Source organism: Acanthochromis polyacanthus, chromosome 23 (genome assembly GCF_021347895.1).
Source record: "Acanthochromis polyacanthus isolate Apoly-LR-REF ecotype Palm Island chromosome 23, KAUST_Apoly_ChrSc, whole genome shotgun sequence".
Classification (NCBI taxonomy): domain Eukaryota; kingdom Metazoa; phylum Chordata; class Actinopteri; family Pomacentridae; genus Acanthochromis; species Acanthochromis polyacanthus.
The window spans coordinates 17,760,411-17,784,872 of NC_067135.1; the positions used below are offsets into that span (position 1 = coordinate 17,760,411).

A 24,462-nucleotide genomic window follows, 5' to 3' on the forward strand; every position below is an offset into this window, starting at 1 on the left:
AGCTCGGTCACTCCGTAGCTGCTTGGCTGGTCATTGTGACAAAAAAAACGGAGGTTGAAACTGCACGGGGAAAAAAATGCCAGATGGAGTGAGAAAACAAGAAGGGGAACAACAAGAAGAAGAAGAAGGAGGGAGGAGGGAGGTGAGGGTGTTTTGGGGGAGTGGTGGTGGTGGTGGTGGGGACTGAGAGGCCTCTGTGCTTTATTTTCCTTGAAAGCTCCCTGAAAACCGCAGACACATGGTACAGAATTCCCCTCACAGTAGGAGGGGGGGGGGGGGGGGGGGGGGCAGCTTTTGCAAGAGAACACCACGCCGTCTGTGATCAACACACACACACACATTCAGGGAATAATATAGACACACACTTGGAAAAGGAGGGATTTTGTGAATCTGACACACTCAGATGCACAAAAGGCAGAGAGGAACTTTGAAGGAGCCGGCAGGCCGACGCCTTGACATGCCACCACACGGGAACCTCGTAGCAGAACATCAAACAATCGTATCACCTTAATGCCCCTCAGCTCTATGGGAAAGTAGATGGCCCCGCTTTCCACGGGTATTTATAGGGTGGCAGTGGTGGTGGTGGGGGAGTTAATCCAATGTACAATGTGTTTAAGTTTGACTGGCAGATCCCGTCAAAAAGAACTCTCCCACCTTCCGTTGGCGTTGGGGCCCCTTCCAGCTTCTAGATTGAGGAGGAGAGCTGGTATTTAGGTGGAGGTGGAGGTCAGGTGGTGTGAATGGACCTGCGAGGAGCTGGGATCTGGGTTCAGTGTGGACCCAGTGCCCCTGAAACTGAACACTTGATCCCCTGACTGAAAGAAATTGTTCAGTTTTTTTAAGCTTAAGATGACTAAAGATGAAAATATCTCTAGTTTAACTTTATTTTGTGAATTTCCCTTTTTTGCTTTTAAGTTACCGTTTGCGTCATGCATGGCGTATTAAAATGGATGAGTCACGCCATCTAGTGGAACATCTATGATTTTCTCAAACTGTACATCAGGTCACTATAGCAGGGGTGTCAAATCATTTTAGTTCAGGGGCCACATTCATCCCAGTTTGATCCCAAGTGTGTCGGACCAGTAAAATCACAGCATAATAACCTATAAATAACAATAACTTAGAAGGTTTTCCTTTGTTTTAGTGGGAAAAAAGTACATTATTCACATTAAAGGGACTATCTTTTACACAACATTATGAAACACATGAAATCTGTTATGGAAAAAAAGATAATTTTCAGATTACCACCCACAAATGACAACCAAAACATTTAGTCACAGGTATCTGGAACTGAAAAATATAGTATTGTACTTTAAAAAAGACAAAAGACAAAAAAAACAAGATAAAATGAGACATGGTGAGAAACTAAATTCCAAAAAATGAGGCGAATGACACAAAACAAACAAAAAGGAGGCAAAAAAAATTAGACAAAATAGTTACAAAGCGACAAAAAAACCCAGCAAACAACACAAAGGAGATGAAATATTACAAAAGCGGGAAACAAAACGACAAAAACGATACGCAAGACAATGAATAAAGGGAAACGCAAAATGAGAAAGATGAGAGAACAAAACAACAAAAACAAGACAAAATATTGCAAAAATGAGACACAAAATGACAACAGCGAGAAACAAAATTACAAAAAATGAGACGAACGAGACAAAACAAGACAAAAAGAGACAAAAAAATTAGACAAAAAATGGACAAACGAGACAAAAATGACAGAAGTGTGAAACTAAATGACAAAACAATGAATAAAGCAAAACAGAAAATGACAAAGATGAGACAAATAAACACAAGCAAGACAATAAGGAAGCACAAAATGACAAACAATAAAAGTCACAAGAAAAGACAAAAAAACGACAAAATATTACAAAAAAGACACAAAATGACAAAAGAGCAATATAGTATTTTATTATGTGATCAAAGCAACTTGTCATGGTCTAGAATATTTTTTAAATTTACAGTTCTACAAATTTGCACATTGCAGTTAATGTCTTCTCTGTAATTCTTACACTTTATAAAATCCTCCAGATTGGACCCTCTGGTGGGCCAGTTTTGGCCCGCGGGCCGCATGTTTGCCACCGCAGCACTATAGGTAACATCCACAGCAAATTCAGTTACCCTGAACAAGACAGATAAGATTAGCAACATAATGAAAAGCACATCCTTATGTCTACACCTAATAAACAGATTTCTTTCTAATCTATATTTCTATACCTGGGGTTTTTGCTTCAGTTATACTGTGTGTACTTATCAAAGGCTTTCTCAGAAGGAGAGGAAGATCAAGTTTTTCCACCTCGTAGCACGCTAGCCCTGAGACCAGCAGGCTGAAACCGTGCTTGTAAGCTTGAAAGACGAGATGGAAAATCTGTGTCAGCACACTGAATAGCCACTGTCTGCATGGGAAAGAGGACACAAGGAATGGGAATACAGAGAATTTATAAAAAGCTACAAGGATGACCTTGTCTCATTTTTCCTTTTTATTCTTGACGTTTTACTGTGCAAATCATTTGCCGAAGGAGGCAGATGTTTCATCCAGAAAGTCACGTTTTCTGCTCAACTTTCAATCCCCTCCAGTAAGGACCTGAGGTCAGAGCGAGAGGGCATCATTTAGTGAAAATACTGCATCACCAGACATGATTTAAAGCAAAAAGTATTTCCAAATAATCCTCAGTATTCCGGTAAACTGCTTATCATGGCTGAGGATTGTCTTTAACCACATGAAACAATGGGAATGCCAGGAAGCTGAGGCAGAAACTAAACGCAAAAACTTTTTTTTCATGCACAAGTTTACAAATAATGGAGAGAAAACATCTACAAGATTTTCAGGTGTTCACTTACAACGCTGTGTCTAATTTCGTCGACAGATTTCAATTATGATACATATCATGTTTTTTTTTTCCTACACTGAACCAGATATCTCCACTTCACCACAGTGAGAGACATTATCCACACATGGAGAAAACGTGCAATAGTGGGGAACCTTCCCAGGAGTGGATCGAATACAAACATTTCTCCAAGAGCACATCAACATCTGTTCGAGAAGATTACGCAAGATCAAAGACAAACATCAAAGTATCTGCAGACCTCACTGGTCTCAATTTGGATTTGTCTACATGATTCCACAATAAGGAAGAACCTGAGCAAAAATGTCATCCATGGGAGAGTTGCAAGGATCAAACCGCTGCTGACCAATAAGAAAATAAAGGATCATCTGGTATTTGCAAAAAAAAAAAATCCATATGAACTCGAAGACTTTTGGGATAACATGCTGTGGACTGATGAGTCAAAGGTGGAAGTTTTTGGAAGACATGTGTGTTGCAAGAACATGATACCAGAAGTGAAACATGATGGTGATAGTGTGATGGTTGGAGGACCTATGCGACTTGTCATCATTGATAGAGCCGTAAACTCTGCTCTCTATCAGAAAATCTTCCTGTAGAAAATCCACCATCGTTTCATGACCTAAAACTCACAAGTCAGTCCACTTCTGAGTGGCTCAAAAAGAACAGTCCAATTGAGATGCTGTGGCAAGACCTTCAAAGGGCAGTCCATGCTTGAAAACCATCTGTGATCGAACTAAAACTATTCTGCAGAGATGAGCGGGCCACAATTCCTCCATGGTGATGTAAAAGACTGATCTCAATCTGTAACAAACATTTCACTGCAGTTGTTGCTGCCAAGTGTGGAAACTAGCTGTTAGGTACAGGGGGCAATTACTTCTCACAGGGGTGATATAGGGTTTCAGTGAATCAAATTTAAAAGCTGCACCATGTCTTTGAAGAATTTACTCATAACAAACCTTATGAGGAGCCCATGTAATAGATGTTGTGTTTGCAGAAGAGCAACTTAGCAGATTAGGAGTATAGACACTTAAATTTAAATACTTAGAACAGTGAGGGAGTCAGCCATCTTCCAAGTGTCAGCTTCATGACATTTCCACCACCTTGATATTGTGTCTTTACTGGCATTCGTCTTAATAGACACACTCAGCCAGATTATGGGAACAAGGTTTTTCTTGGCTCAGAATGGGCCTTTGGGAGGGTGACTGTGCATGACTGGTCTGTGCACAGTAAATACAATGAGTCTGTGTTGCTTCATTTGACAGAAATCTACACGCCTTCTTATGTCTGCTCATTTGATAAATCTTTGCTCTTGGCTAAAAGCTCTTTGTGGGTGCCACAAATTGTTATCCAGTGTTAGTGTTGAGGGATCAGCTTAATATCTTAGGTAATGTCAATGTTTGTTTTCTTGGAAAGATTAATATCACTCTGTAGCATGACGACAGCCAGCAGCTAATTATCTTAGACAGCCACGTAGAAGCTAATCAAAGGGAAACATCTCACTTAACCCTCTTCAAAGCTAATACACCACACCTATCAGCACCTCAAAAGCTCACTAATTAACACATAACATGCCTTTTGATTTCTACAAAAACATGAGTGGAAAGTGTATTGCCAATGCCAGATGTTTTCTCGCTCAGGACCAGTTTCCAGGCAACCAGAGGAACAACATATTATGTTCTCTCCATAAACCAATTACAACCTCAAAGGAGTTATTTATTGGCGAAAGCGCTATGAGACAGATTTGGACAATGTTCCAAAGCAAAAAAAAAAGAAGAATAGGCTTTTCTGACAAAAACATCTTTTAATTGTCTGCACAAGATCAAAATCACAAGTTACTTTATTGCTATTGCTCCAGCTGTAGAACTCTTCATCACATTTCTATTGCTTATCTGGATGAGAAAGTTTCATCGACTTGAAGGAGACGTTCGCAGTGGATGTTCGTAGGTAATCTAGCTCTGACAAATCTTCATCAAGCGCCAGACTTCCTACATCAGACACATTAAAACCTCCACTTCCACTCCCTTCATTATTTGGTAAAAAATCAGCTGCATTGTTGGCTTTTTTGCCGACGCTACTGAAGTCTTCTTTCTCATCTTCATCTTCAGGACTTTTGCTCGTGTTTTTCACACCATGGACATCATCAGGAGGCTTTAAAGTCCTTTGACCCACCGTTGCTTGTTGCCTGGTTGTAGCTGTCGTGTTTGGAAAATTCCCATCATCAAGTGGCGTTGTTGGTGTCTGGTTTGTAGCCCTGACACCACTGAACGAAGCACTTCCAAGAATATCGGCATATGTGAAGGCTTTGACACCGGCGGGGCGCTTGGGCAGCCTGACTATGACCGCATTTCCGGTGTTGTAAGTGAAATTAGACTCATTCAGCTCTGTGCTGTTCTTGTATTTTACCCTCACGAGTCTGCCTCTCACAGTGCTGCTGGTGGAGGAGTTGAGCAGGATCGCCTTCATTGCAGCAAGTTTGTTTTTGTTGGCCGCTCTTGGCTCTGAAGTTGGACCGGGTGCAAGTTTGAGGCCTCCTACAGATCTGAGATGAGCTGAAGAGATAAAAGGAAGATTTTGCTCGGTGTCTTTCCTGTATATTTTGTTGTGAGTCTGCTCAGCTCTTTTTTTAACAGACTGAAGTCCTACAAAAGGGTGGGTTCTGCTGTCAGGTGTAAATCTGGTGACAGGTTCAGCGCTTCCTGCAGTCTTTTGAAGGACTTTAACATCTTTCCTGCTTAGCTCATTTTGCTTTACTGTGGATACATTTATAGTACCTGGCTCTGCTTTACTTGTTCGATTGTACCCCCTGATGATTTTTGGTTTCCAGGTCTGTGATTTCTTCAGTTTAAAGTTTCGAAAACCTTGATGGAGAGTGGCAGACTCATTTATTTCACCAAGTAAAGTTTTGGCTCCCTCCAGTGGTCGACTGCCAAATCCTTCCAGACCGTACTTTCTCTTGTAGATTGTGAATTGTCTGTGGTTGGGGTTTCTGTCCACGCTAGCATCACGTTGAGGGAGAAGATGCTGAATGTCCTGAAAGCCTGATGTGAACGGCCTGGTTGTAGGAACCGCTGTTATTTGAATTCCATCTAAGATACCAGGAGAAGGTGAAGAATGCCCTGTGGGTGTTTGTTTAGGTTTTACTGGTGTTGGAGTTGTAGTAGTTGCTCTTCTCTGGCCAAAGCTATACTTTGGTGACAAAGAGGGGAATTTGTTTGCAATTTTAAACCCATAGCTCTTTCCTTTATCAAAACTGTACTGCTGAGAGTTGATTTTTCCTTTGGCAGAATGGCCCGGTGGATGTTCAAACCCCCTGAAGCCATAAATGCTTTTTGTGGACCACCCTGGTTTGTGCACAGACTCTCTTGCAGTTGTGTTCATTCCTCCTGGAGCAGATTTCTCACTGCTGGAGGCATCCGAGGAATGTGCATTAAGTGTCGAAGCAAAGCTTTGCATAAACGGGCCCTTTAAAGAAGCAGGATATGTGAAGACTTGAGTGGGAGACTGTGCTCTGACGTGTAGGGGAGCATAGATGCTAGAAACTGGTTGATAGTTAGTAAATCTTCGTGTCTGACCACCATACTGAGCCACATCGATGTTCGGATACAATAAATTGACATTATCTTGCTTGGTTGGGTCTTTTCTGTGTGGATCTTTGAAATTTGAGCTAAATCTGCTGTAAATATGTGACCCAGAAGGCCTTAGCCTCATTATGGTGGTGTTACTCAGTCCCTTTAAAACATCTCCCGTCCCTGAGTTGTGGTAGTCCTTGAGGAGATATGACTGGACCTTTTTGTGCCTTAGTGTCTCGCTGCTGCTCACCGAGTCCAGCCCCCGGGAGGAATCTGTGATGGATGGTGCCATTTTTCCCAGCCTTGGGTTTCTTTTAATAACAGAGGCGTCCGAGCTTTTGATGATTGATGCTGCATGAGGGGCTGTGCGACTTGCGAAGCTGAGAAATTTGCTTGATTGAATCCCATTTGATGTACTCTGTGGCCCCACTGCAAGAAGCTCATTTGTCTTTTTGTAGACACCGTAATGCACTCTTGGTGGTAGAGCCCTCCTGTATCCACCAGTCTGGGATGGAAAAGGAGAAGAATCAAAGAATTTGCCAACAGATGTATTTTCATCCATCCTTGGAGAGTCACTTCTAGCTTCTTTTGCTCCACCGTGAGATTTCCGAGTGTATTTGTCTTCCCGAATGTGTGAAAAAGCTGAACTTGGAGATGGTTGTCTAATAATCACATAGTATGAATTATAAGAATTTGCACCTTTAGCTACTCTCTGAGAGACCGTGTAGTCGTCCTCTGTGGACTGCCGTGTGTCAAAGCCTCCGTGGTGAACGTGACTAGTGAAAATGCTGCTGGCTGGCATCACTCCACCTGCTCTGTGACCTCTCTGCACTTTGGTTACTCTCGTTCCAGACCGGCTCTTATCTGGGTCGTTTTGATTGGAATCAAAGCTACCTTGTGTAAACAGTAAAGAGTTTGATTGATGGTCAATAATTGACAGGGCGTCTCTGCCATTCCGGCTTGTCCCAGTTACTCTGTTCATGCCAGTTTCTGCTGACAGCAGACCAGTAGAAGGGGGCTGATGATGTTTGCGTGTCGCATGCAGTCGTCTCAGGACATTGTGCTTCACTCCATTGTGCTCTTTAGTTATTATGGGACTGGCTGCACAGAAACAAGAAAGAAAGTATGATGAAATGCTGGCAAAAATAATTTAACATTGTTAACAGTTTCTTTATAAAGATACCAGATTTTTTTAAAAAGAGACATTTTTAAAATCAATGTCTTTTTGATTCATAGTGCTGATTCATAACCTACACTATCAAAAGGACTGTCTCAAGATTAAATAAATTTGCTTTAACCTCTTTCAAATAAGAACACATCTAAATTGGCAAAAGGAAGCATAACTCTGGGTTGCCAAGTTAACCCTTAGATGCTGATTGGACCCTACACTCCTCCATAAGTGGGTTAAAAATGAACTGTACAAGAATCAATGTGTTTTTATGTCATTTTGGTGAAGAAAAATCACTGTTTAGATTTTATTTTTGTCCACACAGGAATGATTCCATTTTTGAAACATGTTCATTTTCCCCTTCTCAACAGATTTTGAATGCTTTGACAATTGAAAAAGAGGAATATTGCACTGAACAGCAATGGAAGAATGTCAGTGTCAATTTTGTTGACATTTATCCACTCTTTTCCTCCAGCTATTGCAGCTCTCCCTCACTCCATCACCTCTTGTATGATGTCATCAGTGATAAAGAGCTTGGGGTAGTACTACAAATATCACAATTTCTTTAAAAGTATTAAAGGCAACTTAAAAATTCACATGGATTGATATCAAAAGCATGGTTTTTGGGGAATAGCTGGAATATATTGCAAGATATTGCAAGAAAATGACCTCACCGAGTTATTTTTGAACCACTTATGCGTCTAAGGGTTAAAGACATGCCAGAAAAAAATGCAACCAGCTGCAGCTTCATAAACACAAACATGTCATTCTCCACTGAACACAATCAGCCCATACACGCCTCCTGACATTTGTCAGTCCGCCATTAAGTAGAGCTTTAGCAGTACTGGCCTGGCAGATACCGCCCTGCATGCGCTCACCTCTTGCAGCATCCAAACGCATCATAAACAACATGACAGCTGCACACATAAGCACAAAGACAAAGAGTCTGCAGAGAGAAACACACCCAGGAGCGCTGTGTTAACGTATGGTGGCACAAATAATTACCACTGTGTTTCAGATTTTTAGAACGAAGTGTGCAAAGTGCTCCAAAAATCTGATATTTACCTTGTGTAGAGAGCAAAGCTGCCTAGCATGACTGATAGTGTCTGCCTGGCTGTCAATAACACACTTTAAAATATGTTTTTTCTGCTTTACTTGAGCCACACACGAGCTCTCTGCTGTGCTGCTGCTGCTGCTTGTGGATCTAATTGGAGGCAATGCTGTCCACCTGGCCTCAGGTAATCTACTTCCTGGCGCACTCTGTGAGGATTGGAATTCTGTTTCAACCCATTTGACTTATTCCTGGGGCTGCACAGTGGCTTGTTGGTTCGCACTTTCACCTTGCAGCTAGAAGCTCCCAGCTTTCCTGAGATCTTTCTGCGTGTTCTCCCTGCAGCCCTAATGAAGATTAAGAGGTGTGTAAATAATGGATGGACACTTTATCTTTAATTTTCTTTTATTTCAGCATCACCCTGCTTGAATTTTTTACCAAAGGTTGCTTTAAATAAGATACAGTGTCAGTTTAACTGCATTTCGTGTACATAAAAGCCAGAGCTACGCTGCTGTTTTCAATTTTTTTAATGCACACACATATCAAAAATTTCAGCACAGCTTCGAAGTGAGTACAAAAAAAAGAACATTTATTTTCTTCCAGCTTATATCAGAAGTTTCAAAATAAATACATTCATTAAAAAAATAAATAACTAATACAAAACACCTTTTTCATAGGCTTAAAATGCATTTTCTTATTTTTTGCTTTCTCATTTGAATGCAACAGCTACATCCATCATCATTTAAATGATTGCAAAACTGAAAAAAAAAGTCATTTAAATGTGGATTGTGTCCACGTGTCTTGCCAACAAGACTGTGTACCAATGTAACAAAACTGGAATGTAAAAAAAATAAAAAATCAGTCCATGTTGGAAGGGTGAACCATTGAAAATAAATACAGTGTCACATTATGTAGGGCATTTGGGACTGGATGGTTCTCAAAACAAGCTGGACATTATGGCGAGGCTGGAGTAGTCCTCACTGGTCAAACAGCCAACTGAAAGAAAAGAGAACACATTAGAGATAAAGTTTATTTTTCTTTTTAAATCTGAAGTCTTGTACTAATCTTGGGCACTGTAGTAGATAAATTCAAGCTATGCTGGATGTGTTCAGCTGCTTGGTGGAAATTAGGATGACTACACCGTGGATGTGGGTGCATTAGATGTTTAGATTCTCTTACTGATATCAATTGAATTTAGTTAGCATCCTAAGTAAGTACACTACTGTTCAAAAGTTTGGGGTCAATTTCATGCTTTCCATGAAAACTCACACTTTTATTCATGTTCTAACATAATTGCACAAGGGTTTTCTAATCATCAATTAGCCTTTCAACACCATTAGCTAACACAATGTAGCATTAGAACACAGGAGTGATGGTTGCTGGAAATGTTCCTCTGTACCCCTATGGAGATATTCCATTAAAAATCCAGCTATAGTAGTCATTTACCACATTAACAATGTCTGGACTGAATTTCGGATTATCTTCATTGGAAAAAAAATGCTTTTCTTTCAAAAATAAGGACATTTCTAAGTAAGCCTAAACTTTGTTTTATGGTAGCTTGTCATTTTTATGAAGGGGGAATCTTAAGTGATGACCTCATTCTACCTGAAACAATGTTTAACTGAATAAGAATGAAACTTTTTGGTATTTAGATACTGTTAGTCAGATTTTTTTAAAAAAAATCTCAATCCATCATATAGTGATTGATCTTGTGCATGTTGTTATGTCATCTGTAATCAGTGTTACTAGTTGCAGGACCATATGTGTGTGTGTGACTGTATTTCTGATTGTTACTTTCATTGAAAAAAAATGCTTTTCTTTCAAATAATAAGAACATTTCTAAGTGATCCCAAACTTTTGAACGGCAGTGTACCTTAAATACTACAAAGGATATCGAAGCAAATGGTGGTCACACCAAATGTTGATTTGATTTAGTTTTTTTTTTTTCATATTTGCTGCACTTTGTATGAAAAGTACTGATCAGCATCACTGAAGGCATTACTTTTGTAAACACTTTACTTTTAGTGAGTAAAACTTGGACAGTAGGTTACTGTATATGACAAATAAGTTTAGGCAGGAAATGTGGGACAGTTTACAGAGAAAAATCACTTTAATCTTCTTAAATTTGTTCTCGTTTTCGAAATATATTGACTCTCTGCCTCTTTTCAAATCCAGACTCAAAACTCATCTGTTCAGGACTATTAATTCTTCATAACTGCCTCTTTCTTTATGTGTGCTTTTTATCTTTATGTTTTTTTTTAAAAATCTTTTTATATTTTTTTATCTGTTCTGTTGTATTTGTTTTTCCTGTAAACCGACCTTGGGTGTCAAGAAAGGCGCTTACAAATAAAATGTATTGTTATTATTATTATTATTATTATTATTATTATTATTATAGCAAAGATAAAAGTAAAAGCTTTGGTTAGGGGGACAGAACTGTTACCGTTCTCATGCTGTGTCCCATTCTGTCTCTCTGACCAACAACTTGTAGAACTTGTTGTGAACCTCTTTCACACACTACAGCTGACTTACGTTCTGCTTCCCCGTCTCCGTCTTTCCCAATGATCATCTGCCAAACTCTCTTCCAGGTCCGGCGGAAACGCCCCCTTCTGGAGCCGGCGGCGGAGCCACTCTCCCGGCCTGAGCTGCGGGGCAGAGCCGCTTCCTCCTCCTCTTCAGTTTGGCCGCTCTCCTCCTCCGGATCATCGTCCTCCTCTTGATCCAAGACCCCCGCTTCTACCAGCCGCTCCAGGGCGCACTCATCCACCCTCAGCTCCTCTCTCAGCCTCCTCTCCCCGGAGATGGACGTGGTGTGTCGGCACAACGGGCAGAGGATCGACCTGTCGGCTCCCGGATCCCCCTCGGCGGGTGTCGGGGGTCGGGAGAGAGCCAGGAGGCAGCTCTCACAGAAGGTGTGTTTACAGTGGAGCTCCCGGGGACACCGGCGGCCCGTGTTGTAGGTCCGGTAACAAACCCCGCAGTCGATCTCTGAGTACATGCTGCTTTCTGGTGGGCGACTATCTGCGTTTGAATGGAGCCGCTGGGATTTATTCATCAGGGTGTGGGGAGGTTCACTGGAAGAGGAGGGACTCTGATAGCCTGCCAACAGATCTGAGTCACATAAACACAAGCTGTGAGTCACCAAACTGAAACAACATGTGATGCAGTGAAACCCAAGAGACCGTGACATGTCGCTCACGTCCACACACACACACACACACACACACACACACACTGGTCTCCAACACACACATAAACACACATGGTCCCACAACTAGCAACACTGCTTACAGGTAACAGCAACACACGTTCACTTTGAAGATCAATCAGTTTATGATGGTTTGAGATTTTTTTTCTCTTTTTTTCTTTTTAAATTTCAATAACAATATTAAAAATATCAAAAAGTTTCTTTCTTATTCAGTTAAATGTTGTCTCAGGTAGAATCAGGTGATACCTTTGTATGATTCCCCCACCATAAAAATAACATACACTACTGTTAAAAAGTTAGAAATGTCTTTATTTTTTTAAACAAAAGCTTTTTTTTTCAATTAAGATAACATTAAATGAATCAGAAGTACAGTCTAGACATTGTTAATGTGGTAAATGACTATTCTAGCTGGAAACGTCTGATTTTTAATGGAATATCTCCATAGGGGTACAGAGGAACATTTCCAGCAACCAACACTCGTGTTCTAATGCTACATTGTGTTAGCTAATGGTGTTGAAAGGCTAACTGATGATTAGAAAACCCTTGTGCAGTTATGCTAGCACATGAATAAAAGTGTGAGTTTTCATGGAAAACATGAAATTGCCTGGGTGACCCCAAACTTTTGAAAGGTAATGTATTTAACAAATATTTACAAATGTTATTTTTTCCGTATTTGTGTGCTACACGGAAGTATCTTTACAAAAAATACAGAATTTACATGCTGATGTAAATAGCAATACAAATATGTAACTATGAATAACCCTAGTAGTTTTAAAAATAAGAAAATTGACCTTTTTTTGACAGAAAAAGACTGTTAAAATACAAATGTATTGCCATTTTACAAATATTTCCTTCTCAATTAATACATGAAACTGTTAAACTCAAGCTGAACACTATAAAGATACTTCTAATAGATACAATTAGAGACAAATAATGGATCTTACAGTTATAGGTCATTTCATTGATTTTACACATGTAAATATCCTTCATCAAACACTGAAAAGGGATTTTTTTATATATTATTTTACACTTTTCCAGCTGCCTCTTTTGCTCTACATTTTCTTTCTGTGTAACTTTATCTCAGATGTCCTACCCCTCCCTGCCTACACTGACACTCTGGGTGAGTGTTTGTGTATTCAAGTGACGCCAGCTCTTCCTTAGTAATCCCCACAAAACCCTCCTCCTTTTATCAGTTGTTCCAGCTCGAACTCCTTTCATGGTTATTTCCGCTGGAAACTAAGCCAACAATCATAAACTCACAAATGATTTCTCTCTCTTTCTATCTCTCCCTACTTTTCTCGTAGTACAGTCTTTTGTTTTTCTGTTTGGGCCTTCCTGCTTTTGTCCCATGCGTCAAACTTACCGTAAGGGTGCTGTTGAAGGGATTTACCCAAAGTCCTCATGCGAAGCTTGCTGTAGTGGTGTGTTTGTTAGTATGTTGATGTGTGGTCTTACTAACACAGAGCATGAGTCTGTGACAGTAAACTCACCCAGAACACAGAGTAAAACCTTTTATACAGTTGGGAGCTGGCAGTATGTAAATAAAGAAAACAATAGTGGTCAGTTTGCATGTGGTTGCTAATTAATGACAAATGGTGACGGAGCCAGTGGGTCTGCTAGACAACAAAAAGCTCGAGGCGGGGTTGTGGCAGACAGTAGGAGAAAATAAAACGTGAGAGAATTGTGAATAACAATGGGTGATGGAATGAAAGAGTGATACAAGAAGGTGTCTGTAACCAAAAGATGTGCTAATGCCTTCATCAATCCACATTTCAACAAAAAAAGTTACTGTTTTTACACAGAAAAAGTTAAAAAGAGTGCAAAACAATGCAGGACTTAAACTTAAAGTTGAAGTCCAGCTCAGGCTTACAGCATAACTTTTATAGCCCTGGGGAAAAAGTTGGGGTGTGTGTTGTCTGACCTGATCTTCTCGGCTCTGTTTCTCACTCCAGTGATCAACATGTGTTGGGTCCTTGTTTTTCCTGAAGCCAGTTCCTTTCTAGCTGTAAATTTCTGTATATATTGTGTTATATTTAGCTTTATTACTACCATTGTTTCCCCTCTCTATTCTTCTTTCTATAGTTTCTTCATTTTTTGTTATTCTCTTCCACATTAGGGTGACACCAACGGTCCAAACTAACTTCCTTGTATGTTGTGTACGTACTTGTCCATTAAAGTTGATTCTGATTCTGACATGCTCCTTTGTCTTGTTGGTGTTGATGACATTGCAGTTTTTAGGGGTTGGGCTGTCTTTTTCTGTCCAGCTACCAAATTGGCCAGCTGGAGGTATGTTTTACTTGATGGTTGTGGCTGGTTTCGCTCATTGTGAACTGCAAAGTCACATTTGTGACGTCAGCGACTCCTTCAGCCACATGTAGGATTTTATATTGCTGCATGTGGCGCTGTAATTCTGTTGGAGGCGTTCTGCATCTTCTTTTGTGTCTGTGCTGCTCCTCTGTAGACAAAGCTCCATTAAGCCCAGTATTGTAGATCTCCACAGGTGATGAGGACGAGGACCCCTGTAGTGATGAGCTCTCCTGCTGATCTTTAGTGGAAGTGGAGAAGCTGCCCTCCTGAAGTCGTCTATGTTCAAGTGTGTTCTTTCACACTTGATGCCGTGTTGCTGGTGAGAAGGATGTTGTGTGGTTTGGACTAGCAGAAGTTCAGATTTTCTTCCAGTGGAAAGAAAATGCAAAATTCTTACCAAAATAAAAGTCAAATGAAGAAACTACAGCATTTAATATGTAGGGTACACTATGTGATCAATACTGCAGAACCAACAACTATTTACATATTTACTTGTTCTCTTCCTCATTAGTGCTCTCTTGTGTGAGGGCAACATCTTCAGAAGAAACAAGATCAGTCATTGGTTTGTCCAGATAGCAATGGTTTTACCTCCTGCTTGGGGACAGATTCTCATCAGCACATGTAACTCAACTATTTGGGTGGAGATGTAGGGTGCCACTTTGAATAATGTGGAAAATAACACAAATTGTGTACCCTGTCTACGGCACTCCATTTTCTCTACAAGCGACACCAGAGTAGAAAATTAAATCTGGGTTAGTACGGTCAGAATGTCATCTAGATGTACATGCAATGATATACACCCCCTGTCAAAAGTTTTAGGACACTTTCTCATTCAAATAAAGTAGAACCTGTCCTACAACTTTTGACAGGGGGTCTATCTACCAAAATTGGTACACATATGCAGCACATCAGGCTGAACAAAAAAGTCAGTGTCAGCCACATTCCAAACCCAACAGGAAGTGAGCTATTTTGCGTTTAATGTCAGATTTTGCCCATTTTTTTCTAGAGCGAACTCTTCCTAGGGGGGAAACTCCAATTCACCTCAAATTTGGCCAGTACATACAGGAGGCCTTAATGATCCAGAGTTATTAAAATCTTTTTCCTAAGTCAAAGGGCGTGTCCGTGGCGGCCTCTGGAATTTTGATCCTTCGCCATGAAATTTCAAATGCTGTGTAAATGCCCTGAACATGCTCCAATCTGCCTGAAACTTTACAAGTATGATCAGAGTCCTGCTCTGATCACACCCATATGATGAAATACACCCCCTCTCAAAAGTTGTAGGACAGGTTCTACTTTATTTGAATGAGAAAGTGTCCTAAAACTTTTGACGGGGTGTAAAGAAGAGTTAGGAAGATGTGAAACTTGGCATGCTCTCAGTGAAAGGACCTACAGCTAAAAAAGGATCAGAGACAAGTTAGCAAACAGGAACGTGAGCTATGTTTAGACCGTCGTGAGACAGGTTAGTCTTCAACCCACGCAGCTGTTAGTTTCCTTGATATTTTACCAGAAATAGTTCTTTATTCATCTTTGCCAATTGAAATAGTGGTGCTTAAATCACACGTGTTTCAGTTGGGTTTCTGTCCTAGCAGCTCTACAGATTGTCCTGTGGAGGTCGTTGGTTTTCCCTCTGACTAATTAATGGGGGAGCCATATGCGGGGTTAGCTGGTCATTTTCTTGGGCAGTTTCTTACCCATGGATTTGGATTACCACAATAATCGCAGTCCTCAAAGCCTTTGTTTGAGAAGGGTGGCTTTGCCTGTGGTTTGAGATCTCAGCAGAGGCCTCATGTCCTTCTCTGAAGACTCCTCTACAACTTTGTCTTTAGCTTTACCTCCCCTGTGTAGTGAGACACTCAGACAAGCATTACCATCTAAATTTATACATTTCATATTGTCTTCATTGACAGAACAGTGAAAACATTAAATGTCATCGAACAACAGGCAAACACTCATACAATGGAAATTCTGTACAAAACCCATGAATGAGATTTGATCATTTGAATTTAAATTTTTTTTATTTAATCATTTCCGTTTACCGTAGTTCTTCCAGAGGACTTGTCTTTGCGCTGCGCTATATTGTTGAAATTGTGCTAACTTTACTCTGTGTTTTGGTATTTGCTCTTGAGCAGTACCACTGTGGCAGAAGGAAAGTGCAGGTGGGACTAAAACCACTAGAAATGAAATGTCAGCAGAGTTTGGCTAATGATACTACCACAGAAACAGGCACAACAATCTGCCAAGAAAAGGAGTAAAAGTATTCCAGGAGGTGACTAGTTGATGATTGTCAGGTTTCTCAGGTAATAGCCTGTGAAGAGGAACATGCGATGCCCACCCACAGATCACATGCAGAGACATACTGAGGGCAAACAAGGACAAAAAAAGAAACAGAAGGGAGAGGGAAAAAAGTGTAGAAACAGGGAATGTGGAACAGAAACGTTCGTACTATATACCCATACTCTTCAGCTCTTCAGAGGTCATAGTGACTTTTGACTTTTGACCACCAGCTTGTAAAAGTTCATCCTGGAGTCCATGTTTGTGCCAAAGATGAAGAAATATTGTAATTATAGAATGGGACTGTTAGAAGAATCATGCTTATTTTGCTTAAAATCCTTACAATAGAATATGTATGCTTAGATTATCATTGATTGACTGTGAAACGTATGTGCCTTTTGTACCATGACTCTGTATGTATTTTAAACCATTCTACTAGGGCTGGACCCGAATATCCGAATATTCGTTCGCTACGACGGTATCCAGATATTAATTTTGGTATCCGAATATTCTCCCCCCTCCACCCCGGTCGGACGTTACCAGGCAGAAAGAATATGCGGTGTTACTGTCTTCCCTCCGCTTTCGGCCCAAATCAGCTCATATCGGCTCATCCCGTCATGTGATCACATAAACACATACCCAAATGTCTATGGCACATACACACGTCTATGTGATCAACCCTTCCTCCCCCCAGACGAAAATATTCGGAGCTCGTCTCTTCCGTTCGCCTTCGGCCCACTTCGGCTCATCCCGCTGCCCGCTGTGTTCGGCTCATCTTGGCTCATCCATTCGTGTTTGTTACCCCCACCTAAATGGCTGGATGGCTGCCGACTCTGACGTCACGCTTCACTTTGTTGCATAAACACAAGACAAGATGCTGAAGACCTCCGCTGTTTGGGAATTCTTTAGTTGAACTAAAGACAAAATGAAGGCAAAATTTGGACCCGGGAGACCAGACAAATGGATCCGAATATTCGGGCTGTCTCCGTCACAAGCAGGGATGGAAGTACATAGGTGCATATATTTACTGACACACTTTTTCAGAGAAGTTTAAATGAGAGATCTTTTGGTAACAGGCTTCTTTTTTTTCAAAGAAAACGTTGGACGTAGAAGACATTTGGTCATGAGACAGTAGGACAGAGCAAAAAAACCAACCTCAAAACACCTCTTAAGAGCCATTAAATTCTCAGTATGGTTGAGTACACCCAACTACAATCATGGGAAAGACTGCTGACTTGACAGCTGTCCAGAAGATAATCATTGACACTCAAAAGTGCCTTGTTGAAATTCCTGGCTGTTCACAGAGTGCTGTATCAAAGCATATTTACAGTAAGTTAACTGGAGGGGAAAAGTGTGGTAGGAAAAGGTGCACAAGCCAAAGGGATGACCGCAGACTTGAGAGGACGATCACGAAAAGCGGATTCAGGAATGCGGGAGAGATTCACAAGCAGTGGACTGAGGCTGGAGCCAGAACATCCAGAACCATCAAGGACAGTCATGTCCAGGAAATGGGATAGAAACGTAAAATTCCTGTAGTCAAGACAGACGCACAGACAAACAGACCAACAAACATACGCTGATTGTCACAGAACTCCACCTTGGCGGACAATAAAATGATCTTGATTACATATCACAATTTTAAGCTTAATTGGTTAAATGACCATATGAAAGATGAATGTCCAAGCATTCTTTCTGTTTTCATAGTTTCTTCCTCTGATAAATTATGTCCCTTTGGTGCTTTCTAATAAAGACAACATGCCTTTCAATCCCATCAGTGAGTTTTGGGGTTGAGAGTGTTTGTGGCTACTCCAAATTTGAGCATTTTCTCCACCCATCAAGAAAAACAAATCCCTTTAATACTTCTTTGTGGAGAAAGTCAAATTTTCTTGTTGGTTTGTCTCATGAGACTATGTATCCAGCACAGGACAAACTGTGACTTCTTCACCTCTCAATAATTCGTTCATCCTGCTCTGAATGGACACTTATTAAGTGTTTTGTTATTTTCTACGACACACCCACCTAAAATGTTAATTTAACAGACCTTTTCACACCCCCAACTTTAAACAAAGACAAATGTAAGGACGTTAATAATTACACGCTACCCTTTACTCACATTTGCTATTGCACAGCTCCAACATGCTGATTGTGAGGAATCCTAACAACATAATATGCAAGTAGATAGCTGTAAGTCACGATCAAGAGGCTCTAATCTGTCATTTTCTGTCTTGTGTGTCCTGGTTACCATCACATCACCAAGGGTTTAATTACTGCTGAGCAAACCACAGAGATGCCTCATGGGGGAACTTGACAGGGAAGACTAGGACGAGTAAAATCAGGTAAGACGCACCGTACAACAGGGGGGTTGCCGGTAAACCAAGCTCAGACACGTATACAGATACAGATAAGAAACTTCAGGGGTTAATGTGCCCACAGAAGACGGAATTAGACAACCTGCCAGGAACAGATCTGTACCAACATGAGAAGAACTGTGTGTAAGTGGGTTCAGGAAAGCACCGAGGTCGAAAGTGTACTCTGATCAAAGGGCTGTGCAGCCGGTAAGTGGCTCTTGTATCTGCTTTACGGTGTGTAATGATGGAGTGCTGCCATATTCTTTCCTTATAATCACAGTGATATCTCTGGCCTACAAAAAAGTTCTTTAATTTGCACAGTGTTGGCTCCAACATGTTTTCTTCAGAACTACAAACATTTCATACACTGCATTTTTTAATGAAACAAAAATGCTTATTATAAATTGTACATTAAGTGCTATTTTTGTCCGGATTGCATAAATATGTTGTTGACTTACGGGAAAAAAAAGGTTTTAGGCTATATGTTGCCACGAAGGAGGCCCCATCTGCTAAGCAACACTTCCCCCATGAGTGAGCATGCAGTTGTCCCATGTGAGCAGCTTACAGTGTCAGTAAAAGCAAATTTAACGCTTTGTTTTATGAATCAGATCATCCACAAACTTTTACATGCTGATGTTGTGCCCCAAGTGAAAATCTAGCGGAACTGGGGTTGATTAGAGGGTTTTTACACCTCAAATAGTTTGACAGTTTAAGAAATAAACTAATATTTTGTTTTCCTACAGAGATTTAGAAAGAAGATTGATATAATAGTTATGGAAAATAACTAAGTTAATCTGACAAGAACTACACTTAACCTTTAGATGCATGACTGATTGGACCCCACACTTTTTTGTAAGTGGGTAAAAAATGATGAGAATCGATGTGTTTTTATATCACTTTTGTCATTTTGGTCAAGAATCATCATTTGTTTTATTGTTTCTATTACATTTTTGTCCACAAAAGAATGACTTCATGTGTGAAACATGTTTATTGTTCACTTTATAACTGATTTTGAACATTCTGATAATGGAAAAAGAAGAATATTCCACAGAGCAGCAATAGAAGAATGTCAACATCCATTTTGTTGACATTTTTCTTCCAGCTGTTGCTGCTCTCTGTCCCTCCAAGTTTATGTTCTGCATCACCTCTGTATCATATTATCAGTGACAATGAGCTTGGGGTAGTAATAGCAGTATTAAAAGGTGACTTAATAATTTGAATGGAATGATATCGTAAACGTATTTTTGAGAAATAAGTGGAATATGAATAGACAAAAACTTTCCATTACAAAAATATTGCAAGAAAACAACCTCATTGGGTCATTTTTGACCCACTTACGCATGTCAGGGTTAAGTACTGTTATAAGGTACTTGTAGTTTAGTGAAGTATTTCCAATTTATACTCCTTTATACTTTCACTCCACTACATTTCAGAATGGGGTGATACTCTCTACTATGCTACGTTTGTTTGACAGCTTTAGTTACGTTTAAGATTCTTTTACATAATAAAGGAGAGATGCAGAGGCACACTTGGTCATCTTGTTATTATTATACTACTTTCTAGTCTGCTTGGAAAACTGAGTTCTATAGAAGTCCTAGTACACAATAGTGCCCTGGTAGCGTAGTATCTGCACAGACACAAAGTGGGACTGCATATAGAAGTCAGCAGAAGCTCCTCATCAACTCAGGAACTCTGCACGACCTCACAGGAAACAAATGTTAAGGCAGAACAGTCGAATCTATTCTGACTTTTACTCTCAACGATGGTTCAACCAGTCCACACGCTGAATCCTGAATTTCCCATTATGCAATTAAGTACTGACTTTTGTCTCACCTCATTTTGCAACACAAGCCCTCCTCTCAGAGACACCAAAGGAGCGACTGCTGATACAGTTACACAATGCTTTCATAAAATCAGTGAAATCAGTGGAGTACCGCTTATTTGCATGAAATAAAAGAAGTCTGAGAGGAGAAAAGTGGACGTGCTCAAACACACACAGGAACATTTGGGGAAAGTTCTACAATGAGTGATTACTTCCTTAATGGCTGTTCATTTTTTTTCTTTATTTCTTTCTTTTTGGATCCCCCCCCCAACTTTCTAGACATGCTTTGGGTTTGTGTCATGCAGTCCAGCCCTCTCTACACTGAGCTGAGGTGGTTGTGAGGGCATCAGGGGGGTGGATGTCTGACTGGTTAAATGGATGAATGCTATGACTCATGAGCTCTGGAATCTGTTCATAAAACTCAGAAGAAACAAAGTAGCATCCCTGGGAGAGCAAACCATGGTGTAAAAAAGCAATTTAAGCCTCTGGAGTTGTTTTAGTCTTACAGAATTAGACCTGAAGCTGTTTTCTCTTTACAGATCTCACCATCTGTTGGTAAAGACTTGTCCACAACTTGCCTCTTCCCATCACTGAGTTCACAATTCGTCCCACCTTTCCAACATGACGGAAGATGTTGCCCCAGCTCCCCAGCAGGGGGACCCAGCTGCTGCAGCGCCCAGCCCCAGCAACGGCCCTGGGGAGCCCATGGATGTGGAGTGTCCCATCTGCTACCAGGAGTACAACCAGTACAACAAATGCCCGCGGATGCTGGAGTGCCTCCATGTTTTTTGCACCGAATGCCTCCAGAGGATCCAGCTCTGCCCCTGCGAGCCCCCTGACACCCACAGCCCACCAGCCATCCCCTGCCCCCTCTGTCGCCACTTAACCCCACTGGAGGCCGGGGACGCCCTCACCTTACCCTGCAACTCCCGCATCCTGGCCAGGCTGCCCCCCATGGCCTTCCGCCTGCCTGTGACCACCCGTCTGTCCGCGGTCACCCAGGGAGTGGTGCTGTCCCTAGAGGGCAGCAGCAGGGACACACGCTTCATCATCCTGCCCACCGTCAGCTTGCGGGTGCAGCAGATGCACCCAGACAGGTCGTACGGCACTGCGCCAGGACTGGTGGGGGAGGAGGAAGTCATCCAGCAGAGCAAGGGGACGCTGCTCTGCGTGCAGCTTCTGGCAGTCATCTTCTGGGTGCTGTTTGTGATCATCTGCGTGGTCGGAGTAGTGTTCGGACCACATTTCTTCAACAGGAATCTTTAATGCAGAACAGGATTTATCTCCTCTTTATGGCACTCTTTGTATAAAATCATGATATACTCTGCAGGAAAACACTATAACAAAAAAAAAAAAGAAGCCAGACATACAGTTTTATAGAATATAAAACACATTTTTTAAAAATCATGTTTTCATGAAAGTACTTCTGACTAATGTAGCTGATATTTACCCACTAGTTAAGTTTAATTCTGCTTTTATATGTAATGGAATAACACAACTGTCCTCACTGTGCTGCATATTTACTGCTATTTCATCAGCTGTACGCTGATGAAGAGGTCCCTCTAGTGGTTTGTTTTGAAACAGGTGAACTGTACTCAGATTTGTAATTTTTATAACTGTTTAGAGTTGTCCTTGAGGTTTCATTTATCATTAGTGTGTATGTTGTTTGTCTCAATGCCAGCTTGAATGCTCCAATGCTTGATCGTGTTATACAGCTGACGACTGTTCTGCCAATGAATAAATCGAATGAAATTGGCTTTCGTAACACATTTACACTGTGTCAGGTGTGCATGTGTTGAGGAAAACCCAGAATATGGTAAATAATTGTGCCTGTGAGAGAGTGTGAGTGTATTTAAACTGCACTAACTTCTCTAATTTGCCCCCCAAACACACGTTACTCATTGAATCTTATCTGAGCTCCAGGATTTCCATAATAAGCGATGTCATTTTCTGATCCGAGACACTGTTTTTTGGATAAGAAATACAATTACCTTCAGAAATCAGCATTAAATTTTAAAAGCCTGTCATTATGAATCTTTTAATTGGCCAGAAAAACTAATTTACTACCTTTAATGATGGCATTTATACTGATTTTCCTCAAGTGATTCTTTGTGTGTGTGTGTGTGTGTGGGTGTGCTGTGTGGATCTTTTTTGGTCTTGTTCAAGGTGATGCATTCTTATATATTTAACAGTGCTCATGTACTCTAGTGCCCCATGTTAGATACATTCACTGAAACATACTAAATAAGATTCAATAGGTGCTGAACAAATGCAAATGTGAACAACTGTGCAGTTTGAATTTAAATATAGAGGTTGGAAATAAAAGTATATGCATTAATTTCATTGTCTTTTACCCTAGAGATTGATGAGCCTTGGACAAAAGTGTATTTATTTATTAACCACACCTGACATGTACGTCAGCAGGGCTACTGCATTCGCTTCGGTATCTGGCTGGCTGGGTAAGTATGTGTGTATGTCCGTTCAGATATCTCTGCAAGTGCTGAAGTCAGGATAATCGAACTTGGCACTGAAGATCAGTCTAAGGTCCCCTGTTGAGTTGTGGAGTTAGAGGTCAGCAGATCAAGGTCACAGGGGTCACTTAGCACATTTCTTGCATATTGCATCATTTGTATAGGAAGAGATATACGTAGGATGATCAAAATTGATACAGAGTATCATGCATGGGCGTGGTTCTGCCATCTACTGAGGGCTTGTCTCGTTCCCTTTATTTGATCAGGGACCGTACATAACATAGAACACATTTGATGTATTACATACAGGGTATTAAGCATTAAGCTAATTTTCAACTTTATTTTCACTCAGAAGCAAGACCAACAAGACATGTGATTATACACTACCGTTCAAAAGTTTGGGCTCACCCAGACAATTTTATGCTTTCCATGAAACTCACACTTTTATTCATGTGCTAGCATAACTGCACAAGGGTTTTCCAGTCATCAGTCAGCCTTTCAACACCATTAGCTAACACAATGTAGCATTAGAACACAGGAGTGATGGTTGCTGGAAATGTTCCTCTGTACCTCGATGGAGATATTCCATCAAAAACCAGCCATTTCCAGCCACATTAACAATGTCTAGACTGTATTTCTGATTCATTTAATGTTATCTACATTGGGGAAAAAAACTTCTTTTGTATCAAAAATGAGGACATTTCTAAGTGACCCCAAACTTTTGAATGGTAGTGTAAACCCTGCCTCAATACATTTGCAATCCATACCATCATGGTAGTTTGTATTGTCAAGGGTAGAGTTTCACTTAATTCATCCATACATAAATGTCAGTCACAGTGCTCCCACCCTAATCAACCACCACTGATCAAACGTTTTACAGATGTGTTGGAATTTGGACTGATGACAAGCTGACATTTACTTTTTATGCATCCAAACAAATGTTTTTTGTTTGTTTTGTTTTTTTTACAGTGAATAATGATTTCTTCTGCACCTTCTTATGACCCTTATTTAGACAACTTCCTCTATTTGTGTTGAATTTTCAGGACATTTTACACATGCATGCATCAGCTGTGACTCCTGAGCCCTTGAACACTGTTATCATTCTGCCTTATTACCAGTAATAAATATAACAACTGTGAGCTTTATGCTAAGATTTGGTGGTCCTCTAAGACATTATAGACATTAAAATGGGTTTATTTCTTTCTAAGTACATTACTGTTTTTATTAAAAATCCCTATACAGTATTTCATTGCATTCTCCTACTGTGTGCTTTTAATCTACTTTTAATGGTTGAATTACTTTTCAGGTGCCTGTTGTTTGTACTCAACTTAAAAAATCCATTTGTACTCACTAAAGCAAGTCAGGTTTCTAATTTTATCTTAGTTCATTTGATTGATT

The 24,462-nt window shown here is 40.6% G+C and overlaps 2 protein-coding genes across 2 annotated transcripts; one reads left to right on the forward strand and one right to left on the reverse strand.

The window, feature by feature from the left end:
- Window positions 1-9,149: 9,149 nt before the first annotated feature.
- Window positions 9,150-11,718, reverse strand: si:ch73-335l21.4 (E3 ubiquitin-protein ligase-like). The gene is made up of 2 exons (XM_051944080.1): window positions 11,170-11,718; window positions 9,150-9,633 (listed from the first exon to the last, which is right to left on the reverse strand). The coding sequence occupies exons 1-2, from the start codon at window positions 11,690-11,692 to the stop codon at window positions 9,575-9,577; spliced, it is 582 nt and encodes a 193-aa protein (XP_051800040.1). The 5' UTR covers window positions 11,693-11,718; the 3' UTR covers window positions 9,150-9,574.
- Window positions 11,719-21,140: 9,422 nt separating this feature from the next.
- Window positions 21,141-22,275, forward strand: si:ch73-335l21.2 (RING finger domain-containing protein). The gene has a single exon (XM_022213448.2). The coding sequence runs from the start codon at window positions 21,215-21,217 to the stop codon at window positions 21,857-21,859; it is 645 nt and encodes a 214-aa protein (XP_022069140.1). The 5' UTR covers window positions 21,141-21,214; the 3' UTR covers window positions 21,860-22,275.
- The last annotated feature ends 2,187 nt before the right edge of the window (window positions 22,276-24,462 follow it).

Excerpts from the sequence above, each read along its gene's own strand:
- si:ch73-335l21.4 (XM_051944080.1), bottom strand. The coding sequence starts at position 11,692 with ATGAATAAATCCCAGCGGCTCCATTCAAACGCAGATAGTCGCCCACCA. Across the intron at positions 9,634-11,169 it reads CGGAGACGGGGAAGCAGAAC|TTGGCTGTTTGACCAGTGAG; the intron begins GTAAGTCAGCTG and ends CTTTTCTTTCAG.
- si:ch73-335l21.2 (XM_022213448.2), top strand. The coding sequence starts at position 21,215 with ATGACGGAAGATGTTGCCCCAGCTCCCCAGCAGGGGGACCCAGCTGCT.